The sequence below is a fragment of the Corylus avellana genome, chromosome ca8 (assembly GCF_901000735.1).
Source record: "Corylus avellana chromosome ca8, CavTom2PMs-1.0".
In the NCBI taxonomy this organism is placed as follows: Eukaryota; Viridiplantae; Streptophyta; class Magnoliopsida; order Fagales; family Betulaceae; genus Corylus; species Corylus avellana.
The window spans coordinates 2474349-2485918 of NC_081548.1; the positions used below are offsets into that span (position 1 = coordinate 2474349).

Sequence of the window (11570 nt, forward strand, 5' to 3'; positions counted from 1 at the left end):
TTTAAATGATAATGTGTGGTTTGAAACATTAATGGCCCTCAATAGATGTTCTCTTGGCGCACAAGGGTGAAGCTAAAAATCGCCAAAGTTGGTGGCAATGGCAGCCGGAGATGGGCCCTTAACAACAATAAACCGAAAATGGGCCATAATAGGCCGAACAACTTTGGCCGAAATAAGGTCAACTATGAGCCAAATATTAGAGTCTACTTGGGCCAAAAATAGCGCTAACTATAAACCTTAAATGAGCACGGGTTATCAAATAAAACCAACAAAGGACAAGTAATTGGGCCAACAAAAGGCCGAAAGATGGACCAACAAACAAAGCCGAAAGATGGGTCACATAAGCCAATATAAGCCATTTGGATAAAATAAGCTTATGGTCTCCAAATCAAGAAAGATTCTCACAATTCACAAGCATGCCAAAAGCCAATATGATTGACCAGTGCTTGACAAAAAGACAATCCAGAGAAAGCAAATTAATGTAAATATACACAGCGGCAACAGCAATGTTACAAAACTACTACACAGAAGAGAATGGGCACCACCGGATTATAGTTACGGTGGACAAGAAAATGGACTCTCACAAATCGATTTGGTCTCTAATAACAGAGACAAAAACGATGAGAAGAGGAAAAAAAAAAAAAAAAGGAATCCCCAAGACTATTAGGGATTGAAAACTGGCTTTAGCCAATGACTATGATACCATAAAGAAATTCCTAATAAAATTAAAAATAAAAGCGGAATAAAGAGAGAAATTGGAGACAAGATTTTACGGTAATTTAGTATTAGATAGTTACATCCATCACTAGGGAAGAGCCCCAAAATGAATACATGTTGCTCTTATTATAGGAGAATAGTGTTAGGCGAGAGCCTCTGTGACACTATGATCCAAAAGCCACGCAAGGTGCATTTATAAAAGGCTTGATACAAATTTAAGAATATTGGTGGTATTATTGAAAGATTTGGTTAAAAAATGTCACTTGCAACGCATGTGACATGAGTTTCATCCAAACTGACAGAAGAAAAAAACTAACGGAAGGTGTGTTAAGTATTACAATTAGGTTGATAGAGATTTAAGTGCCACTTTTTAAACTTTGAAGGTACAAATGTCAAAATAATGACACTTTACATAGGCTAAGTGTATTTTTCCCGGGTTAAGATTTATTGAATTGGATAATTGGATATGAAATGCTCGTGCGATTTCACAAGGCAAAGGTTATAGGAAAGTATTAAACAAGATATCCTTAATAGTTGGTTTTCTCCTCTAATTGCATTTGAGGTCCAACATGAGTTGGGCTAGCTATATGATCTTGCTAATAATGTTCTTTTTTTTTTTTTTTTGGTGTTCCTATTCTGGGCAAGCATCACAATCTCTGCTATAGTATCTTCACAATTATGTCGTGCTCTCATAGATATCATTCCATATGCTTGATTAAGTGCATGCATAAACAACAAAAATCTTATGTTTGGTTGTGACAAATGCTTCACTCCTCGTTAAATTTTAGATAAACTACTATATTGTTCATCAATTCCCACAAAATAAAATAGAAAAAAAACAAAGTTTTTCTTCAAATTGGGTTGTCGGAAATTCCTGTGACCGGCCACTTTGACAAAAAACTTTATCCCAAAATAAAACCATCAAAGAGACGCACAATTTTTTTCTCCCTTACTTTCTAATCTCTATTTACATAGCTAAACTCCCCAATGTAACCAAGACAATAATAACATAAAACTCTCTGCAGGCATCTTCAACTCTTTTCTCAAATTTTCAGTTAGTGGAGTCTAAAATTCTTCCTGAAATGGCTGCGGCAAGTGCTGCTGTGAAATTGGGATCTCTTGTCAAGGAGGAAGCCATTTGTTGGACCAAGAACTGTTGGAGGGGTGGTGATTCAACTTCTTGGATGGAGCTCTTGGCTCTACATGACAACCCTGGTTGGATCAAATCAAGGGTCATTGTAGGAGCTGAAGATCTCATGGGTGATGATATGTGAATAGAAGAACCATGGTTTGCACATTGGCTCGACCGTAATGATATTTCAGCATGAGAAGGGCTCATGTGGTTGTGCACCCCTTCATAAATAGCCACCAGGATACATGGATCCTCAGCACTTCTTTGCACCTAAAGATGAAAAAAGAAAAGAGGATCAGTTATCAGAAGAGATTAAGAGCGAGTTTGGCATTGCGATTTCGCAGACAAAAAAGTGTTGTATTAAACTTAATAGTAGAAAATAGATCGTTTGAAGGTGCTATGTTTAAATTGCACGTTTTTCAAAGTGCAAATCCAAACTGACCCTTGTATCGCTTAATTACCTTCTTCTTGACTGGGCAGCTGGGTGCAAAAGAGCACTTAAAATAAGCTCTAGGAGAAGGGTTGTCTCTAGTGACCTTCTGACCATATTTTCTCCATTGATATCCATCCTTCACAATCTGCAATGCATTAGGGTTTTCTTAATACTTGGAAGCTAAGCAAACTTGTTTGTATATACATAACACAAAGTCCAAAGAACTTTGCAATGCATATAATTATAAAGAACTTACTAGGCTCTTATCTGATGCATCAGTCCGTACACAAACCCTTGAAGCCTTTGTCTTGATGTTTTCCTTTGGTCTTTTACATGACTCTTCGTCACTAGAGCTGCACTCTGTATTTCCATCAATTCCAATCAAATTCCGGCTATAGTAGTCACTCTCAGCCTTTCTCTTCCTGGAATTGATGGCTTCATTTTTGGAGTTCTTGCATGCCAGATCCATCAAATGGGTTTGCAAAGTATTGTAATTCTCACATAAGTGAGCTAGCATTTCTGTCAGCTTCTTGTTCTCAGAGCTCACCCGATCCAACTCCCCGGCTAGGCAAGCCTGTTTGCAAGAACAACTTTCTGATTTAGATGTAGAAAACAGACTAAAAAGTTCAGGTAAGTAAGAGCCAGGGTGTTTAGTACACCAATTACCAAGAATTTTATAATAATGTAAAGCAGAAGTTTGTTATACCAGAAGTAATCTGAACACGAATTACTATATATTAAACTAATAATCTTGGTCAAAAGCAAAAGAAGAACTAATAAAGAACTTGGTTAAAATCTTTTACCAGGAGAAGAGAAGAAAGAAAGTATCAAACAAATAAACATATTGTTGATGGTTAGGATCGTGGGGAGCAGCCCTTGTCTTCTGTATTCTTTTCATTTTGTTTAATTGATTATTATTCATTGAAAGAAAAAAGTAGTATTCTAGAAGAAAGCAAAAGTACAACGAGAAATACGATTCTTCTGCTTTTCAAAATTACTATTGAATCTGTGGGTTAACGAGGTTCACACGTGAAACCTACATATCTAATGATGATTTTGAAAAGTAGAAGAACCATGGAAGGATTTATAGTATGCCTCAAGTTCAACTCATATTAAAATGAAATATGAATGTTTCATATCAAACTGACCTCTTCTTTAACCGGTGCTTGTGCTTTCCCATCATTGACCTGAGCCAAACCTCCCACAAACTCTCTCTTCTGATCCAAATTAGTAGATGAAGATTTCTATAAGTTTGATAATTCTAACAAGATCAACAAGCTATATATATATATATATATATGCAAGATGAGTTCCTGCAAACTGACCTCTTCTTTAACAGGTGCTTTCTCATCATTAACCAGAGCAAAATCTCCCACAAACTCTCTCTTCTGCTCCAAAGTAGACGAATATTCTTGTAAGTTTGATAATTCTAACAAGATCAACAAGCTATATATATATATATATATATACATACACGAGAATCGTATAACAGTCTACTAAATACCGTTACTAACCGGAGGAGGAGCTTCATCTTCATTGATGATGTGAGGGAAGGAGTTAAGGTTGAGGTCGAGAGACGTGTGGAGGCAGTAGTTTGAGTCCATTGTAGAAGGAAAGGCTGCAAAGTTTGTGTCTCAAAGAAAAGGTGGTCAAGTTGAATGAGAGAAAAACCCCTCAAGGGGTGGGGAATATATAGGAAAAGAAAGGCAGAAAAAGGCAAAGATAGAAGTCCTTGCTTTAAAGTTCCAAGGAAATTAAATTTACGGACACAGCAAGAACACGTAGAGAATTTTTATAAATAAATAAATAAATAAAATCACATAAATTAAACAAGACACTTTTTGATAAGAAAAAACAAGTTAACGTTGACTGCAAAATTATAAAGGACGACTTTGGTGAGCTGCGGCCAATCCACTGCATTTGCCGGCCTTCCTTGCTTCTTCCTTTGCATTACAAATAATAATATATTTATGAAAATGAATTAAGGCAGCCATTTTTCCACGGCAAAAATAATATTTAGGCATGAAAATAACCTGACCCAGATTTTTTTTTTTAGAAAAAATGCAAAATTAATCAATGTGGTTTACTTACGATTAACTCCTTGTCAGAGACGGAGGTAGGGGAGACCGAGGTAGGGCATGGTCCCCCCCAAAATAAGAAAAAAAAATTATAAATAAATAAAGTAAAATTTTAAGTTTAGTCATTTGGACATCTCCAAAAAAAAATTTGGCCCTATTTTTAAATTTTTTGGTCATATCTAATAAAAACTTTTGGCCCTATTTCTAATTTTTTTTGGGCCATACGCATTAAGTTTTTATTTTTATTTTTGGTCCTTACTTTCAAATGTCCATTTTTTGGCATTAACTTTCAAATGCTCCATTTTTTCGCCTTTACGGTAGTCTTTATTTCATAAAAAAAACAACCAAAATAATTTTTTTAATAAAAAAATTCTAAAGAACTGAAAAAAAAAAAAAAAATAAAACCAATAAAATTGTGATACTTATCTTATTTAAATCAGTATCACACTAATAAAATATATTAAATTAATGAACAAAATTTAACTATAAGAATTAAATTATTTTTTTTTGGCATTCCTCAAAACCCTTAAGTTTAATTTGATAACACATAGATAAATGTAAATAAGGTAAAGGACAAAAACTAATTTTGCATTTTTTGTTTTTAATAAGATATTTTTGTTGAAGTCCTCTTTCTTATTGACTCCAAACCCAAGAGGATATGATTGCAACTGGCAACACGGTTTTGAAGCTTCGTGCCACCCCTTTTTCAACCACCCCTAGGCCCCAGTTGAACACTTTCCTTTGCTCTTGCCAATTGCTCGTCGGCGACGTCGGCTCTTTTGTTGAGAAAGTAATAATTAATTGAAACATTTCTTCCTATGCATTATCTCAATAAGACTTTTTTTTTTCTTTCTTTCTTTCTTTCTTTCTAATTGGGTTTGAAAACATGTAAGAAATTATTAGAACAAAATTTTCCTCCATGTTAGGTGACATTTGTTGTTATTCGGGTATGTACTAATATGAACGTTCCGAGCACGTGGCATCTGTTCTTAAGACAGGTTAAAAAAAAAAAATTTCAATTCAGTTTAGAAGAAAATTGTGTCTATCTTATCTTAATATGTTCGAAATTATAAAAAAGAAAAAAAGAAAAAGGCAAGTAGAGAAAATGTCTCTTGGAAGGAAGTGAAGGGCTGAAGTTCCTTCATTCTTTTCCCTTAATTTCTTCTATATTGTTCGAGATAAGGATTGGTTGGGCCACATGATCAATAAGTCAAAATCTTGACAGGGCCAGCTATAATTTGATATCAAAATCTTTTTTACTAGCCGCATTTGTTGACATGATTTCTGTTTCTTAGAGTTTCCACGAAAATATATATATGCATTAAAAAAGTAGGCTCTGTTTGGAAAGAGCCTCCAAGCTTTTTTTGGCTTTTTTTTAAAAAAAATAAATAAATAAAAATTGATTGATTGATGTGAAAAAATAAAAAAATAAAAAAAGTAAGAATGTTTGGTATGAAAAAGTAAAAGAAATTATTTTATAATAATTTTTTATTTAAAATTTAAAGTAAAAGTATTAAGATTTAAATTTTGTTGATAAATTGTTAACAGCTGTCGCCAAACGGAGCCGTACTGAGATGGGAATAGCTATAAAATAAAAATAAAAAAGAAATTAAGAAGAGGAAAAAAGAAGAGCTATAGCCTACGGGCATGTGAAGTTGTGAACGCAGAATTGTCCTCATCGAAATTGGCTCCCCTTGACTTAGCCAAAGACCGTGACCATTGACCACAGTGCATCGTGGGAATTTCAAGGCAAAATTGGGATTTTTCCAGTTGATCTCCTTATCATTTACGCAATGCAAATTACCATCATGATGGCTGACATCCAACTCGAAATTTGACAAAAACTTGATCATTTTGGCAGTGTTTGCCAAGAGGCTGGACGAGCTCTTCCTCAATAAAAAAAAAAAAAATATATATATATATATATATATTCACCTCAAAATTAATCTTAATATTTTTACTTTTTATATTACATCCATCATTTTTTTTTTTTATTTAAATAAAAAAATCACTACAAAATAAATTTTTTATATTTTTCCATATAAAATTTATTTTTTTCATAAAATATTTTCACTAAAACCAATCAAACACATATTCTTAAAAAGGCACTATAGTCCTGGCCCTGTGTCCAGCCTCTTGGCAAACCCCACCTTCAAAACCCTATTAGCAATTTGAGTGCGGTTTGTGGTACTTTAGCTTGTGCTATAAGTTTTTAATGGTACTTCATTTATTAATTATTAAACAATTATATTTGAGTGTAGTTAAGGGTATTATAATTTTTACTACCGACTAGGTACCTTACTAATCGATGCAACCGGTCGTCCATAATTGTCACAACTGGTTGCATTGGATGAGAATAATGTTGTGTTCAATGTGTTCACATGCCTATAGCGAAATCTCATTTCGTGTATTTTGTGTGTGTGTGTTCCAACGTTTGGTACATACGAGAAGAGTCAAGAATGACATTATGGTGTCGACGATCGTTAAAAAAAAGTATTGTCCACAGGGGTATTTTTTGAAGGCCCAAATTGGACACAAACCGTCGGATGAATGGAGAAATATTTGGAATGCCAATGATCTTCTTAAAGCATGTTTGGTTTGGAGAGTGAGGGATGGATCCAACATCAAAATTTGGGGAGATAAATGGCTCCTTAATCCTTCAACATATGTGGTTTAATCGCCGGTGAGAATTTTGGATAGAGATGCAAGAGTCCAATAGCTTAATGATGAAGACACCATATGGTGGAAAGTGCCCCTCATTCAAGAGAGATTAATTAATGAGAAGGAGGCGGAGCGGATATGTAGTTTGGCGATTAGTCCCTTTAGACAAACTAACTAGTTAATTTGAATTGGCATGCCCAAATAAGAATTCTCGGTTAAAAGTGCATACATACGGAGCAAACCAAAAAAAAATTTCATGTCATTCATCACTCTGTTAACTCATCTTTAATGTTAACAGTATAAACGACAATCCAAATATTGTTTGGAAATTGTTTTGTTGTTCTCATTTTCGTATGTTTGAAAACTTGTTTTCAAAATTTTAAAAACAAACAATAATAATATTTTGTTTTGGAAAACATGCTTCATGTTTTGGTAATTTGTGTGAAATTAAGAAGGCTTTCAATTACTTGTTTAGATGTGAGAAATGAAAGGAAATAAAGACAAATTAACACATTTGTACAAAGGATTGGAATTAGGATTCTCTCTATTTCAAATAAACTGATAATATCCAATTAGTTATAGTGGAGAGATATTTTTGTCCCCTCAAAAAGTGAGAAGACAAAAATACTCCTCCACTAATACTATCAAATTCATTTAAAATGAAGAGAATCTTCTTTCGAGAAGGTGGTTGTGCCGCCGGCATAACAAGCTTTAGTGAATTAATTTCCTAAAGTCAAATTGGTCCATCACATTTATTGCTACTTAATTAAATCCTTCTAACTTTGAGAAGCAACACAGAGATTATAGAGCCAAACGAAAATCAATCTTATAGACTTAGAGAGAGAGTGAAGAAGCAACACAGTCATAAAGATGAGTGAGCTTGAGACGACTGGAGGCCGGAGTGCCCAGCTCATTAAGCCTATGAGATCCCTGGTTCGCCGGAAATGTTGATAGCCTTGAGTGAGTGAGTGAAGGTGGAAAATCATGACAACTTTACCTTGCTAAAAAAAAAGTTTTAGGCAGGTTAGGGGGCATTTGCCCCTTTTCGCTTCCTGTTGGCTCTGTCCCTGCTAGGAATAGAATACCTATTTCGTTATTTGGTTGCATCATCATTACAACTTGCTATTCTCCTAAAATGGGTAATAATTATTCCTCCTAGAAAAAAAAAATGTAGGGAATAAGTATTTCCTAGGAATGGAAAAGCTCTAAAAATAATGTCCCAAAAAACTTATTCATCACTTTCATTTCAGTCTCCTCCACCCTCAATGGAACCTTTAGAGGTGGTCGCAACGACATGCCATTTGATGGTTGCAACCACCAAATCGGGTGGTCTGACCTCCCTCGTGTACTTGTTGGGGGTGGTGTCGACTAGGAGGAGGAGGAGGGGGTGTTATTTCTAAAATTAAATGTATTTTAAAAAAATAAAAAAAGTTGAAATTTGATTCCATTTCGGTTAAGGAATTTGTTCATTCTTATGTTGTCACCAAATGAAAGAATATAAATGATCATTATATTTCAGCTTCTTGTAAAACTGATAATACTCACTCCTATTTCCAGGTAATCATAATTCCAGTGTACCAAACTAATAATCATTATACTTTGATCACAATGTGAAATAGCTATGAAAGTGTAGGATTTTGTGGCACATTCAGACTTGAAATATGTGAATAATGAAACAAAAGAGTATAATTGGTGATTAGGGAGGAAGAGAAAGAAACAAAACAGTACGAGACAAGTCAGACATATCCAAACTTCTTAACTAGAATGGAATAAGAATGGTCATTCTATTTGAGCTTGAGTAATGCTACTCTTTACATCCTTTTATCACATTAATATTACATCGGCTGACGTGGTGTGTTAAAAGTGGCTTTTCATATATATCAGTCATTTAAAAAAAAATATATGAGTATAAACCACTTAAAATACGTTCCATCAATTGATGTAATATGAATGTGAAGTGTATCATTACTCTTCCAACTTCTTGTATTACTAGTAAACTCATTCTTATTTTCAAGCTGTAATCATCATTCCAATGTACGAACTGTATAGTCTATCTACACTGGCCATAATGTGAAATGGTTGGAAATTTTGAATGACTGTGAAAGACTAGGATTTTTCTACACATTCATACTAAACCTACTAAATATGTGAATGGTGAAACAAAAGACAAGTCGGGCACATCAAACTCATGCATTCAGCCAAATTTCTTAACTAGCACGAAGCCACAATGTTCATTCTATTTCAGCTTGAATACTTTTCATATTTCTATATCACACTCATATCATATTGGCTGATGTAGTGTGTTTTAAGTGGCTTTCCATATTAGCCATCTAAAAAATACAAAAGAATAAATCACTTAAAACACGTCATGTCAGTCGATGCAATAAGTATAAAGAGTAAAGAGTAGCATTACTCTCCCAACTTCTTGTATTACTTGTAATAATCATTCCTACATTCAGATAATCATTATTCTAGTGTACCAACCATATCATCTATCTACTCTGGCCACAATGTGAAATGGGAGGAAATTTGGATGACTAAGAAAGTCTAGGATTTTTCTATACATTCAGACTGGACTAAATATGTGAATGGTGAAACAAAAGATCGTACAAATGATGATTAGAGAAAAAGAAAAAGAAACGAAAGAGTACGAGACTTGGGCATATCAAACTCATGCATTCATCCAAATATCTTAACTAGCATGAAACCTCAATGGTCATTCTATTTCAGCTTGAATACTTTTCATATACATTTATCACACTCATTATATCGGTTGACATTGTGTGTTTTAAGTGGTTTTTCATATCAGTCATCTAAAAAACATAAAAGTATAAATCACTGAAAATCCGTCATGTTAGTTGGTGCAATGAGTGTAAAGATCAGTAAAGAGTAGCATTACTCTTCCAATTAACTTCTTGTATTAATGGTAATACTCATTCTTCCATTCAGATAATCATCATTCCCCCAGTGTACCGACTATATCGTCTATATATATCTACTCTGGGCACAATGTGAAATGGGAGTAAATTTGAATGACTAGGAAAGTCTAGGATTTTTCTACACATTAATCAGACTGGACCCACTAAATATGTGAATGGTGAAAAAAAAGAGTAGTACAATTGATGATTTGGGAAAAAAAAAAAAAAAGAAGAAAAAAGAAAAAGAGTAGTACAATTGATGCATGAGAGGTCGGCCATGAATATGAGCTTTAAACATTTACATCATGGTGGTTTTCAGTGGAGAATATGTCTTGACTTGAACAAGGGACACAATGTGAACTTGTTGGCTAATTGGATGCCTTAAAAATATCAAAATGTGCTGTCGACATAAGAGACGTGATTTATGCTCGAATTGTCACAATCATACGAAGTTTCGTGCGTAATTGCCAGCCACCATATATATTGTTATTATTAATGATAGCTGCAAGTTGAAATCTGTTCATGCTCATATGGGGAATTATTCTAGAGTCATAAAGTAGATATATACTTGTCGATCCATCTTAATATATCTATATTATTAGCATATAAAATTCATATGATCCTGCCGACCTCATTTTTTTTGTTTTTTTTGGGTGTGTGTATTTGATTATATATTATCCAACATGAACACAGACAAGGCACTAGTCAATTATATCTCTACATCCGCATGCCATTGTCTTTCTTTTAATACTGATTTAACTTAATTGGTGCTGGCTCTCCAAAAATAAAAATAAAAAACTATGTATTACTCATGATGTTCCAACTAGTTATAAAGTTTTCGGTACTCATTAATTAGGTAATTGTGAGATGGGAGATTGATCACATATGAAGGGAGGCGAACAGAGTTACGAAGCAGCTCATCGTTTGGCAAGAGTAGCAATTTATTAGTCTCTAACTAAATAATATTTGGCTTGGAAGAGAGTTCATTTTTATTCAAAGTATAGTACTTGCAGAAGGAGCGTGATTTTTGTGTTCTTTAAAGAAAGATTGACGCTTCGTTGTGAGAGAGAGAGAGAGAGAGAGAAAGGAAATTCAAAGCAAATATAATGGCTCTTGTTAATATTTTGGGTTAAATACCAAATACCTCCCTGGGGTTTGGTAACTTTATTTTTTCTTCCTTGAGGTTTCATTTTTATCATAGGAGGTCCCTGTTGTTATGATAAGTGACCAAATTAGTCCATCCGTTAGTTGACCGTTAGGACTGACACGTGGACCAATCAGACGTCGACACGTGGCACATATATTAATTTTTTAAAATTTTTTTTTTAAAAATATATATTTTAAAAAAAAAACTTTAAACATTGTGTGGCCTTTCACCTTATCCGCCGTGATAAGGTCGCCACCCCCATGGGAGTCAGCAGTGGTTCCACACCTGTAAATGGTCATGGTTTCAACCTTTAACAGCCTTCCTTTTTTTTTTTTTTTTTTAATATTATTTTTTAAAATTTTTTAAAAAATATATATATTTTTATTTCTTTTTTTAAAAAATTTAGTGGTCTAATATATATGCCATCAATGCGGTCGACGCCTCGGATTATCCACGTGTCGGGCCCTAACGGTCAACTTGGAAT

The 11570-nt window shown here is 34.0% G+C and overlaps 1 protein-coding gene across 2 annotated transcripts; it reads right to left on the reverse strand.

The window, feature by feature from the left end:
• Nucleotides 1-1547: 1547 nt before the first annotated feature.
• LOC132190535 (probable WRKY transcription factor 40) lies at nt 1548-3941 on the reverse strand. Of its 2 annotated transcripts, none has more exons than XM_059605555.1 (6): nt 3797-3941; nt 3608-3670; nt 3431-3496; nt 2539-2856; nt 2311-2427; nt 1548-2119 (listed from the first exon to the last, which is right to left on the reverse strand). In XM_059605555.1, exons 1-6 carry the CDS (start codon nt 3884-3886, stop codon nt 1769-1771), a joined length of 1005 nt encoding a protein of 334 aa, XP_059461538.1. In that variant the 5' UTR covers nt 3887-3941; the 3' UTR covers nt 1548-1768. The 2 variants fall into 2 exon arrangements, with proteins under 2 accessions (XP_059461538.1, XP_059461537.1); XM_059605554.1 differs by having other exon boundaries at nt 3431-3499.
• Between the last annotated feature and the right edge of the window lie 7629 nt (nt 3942-11570).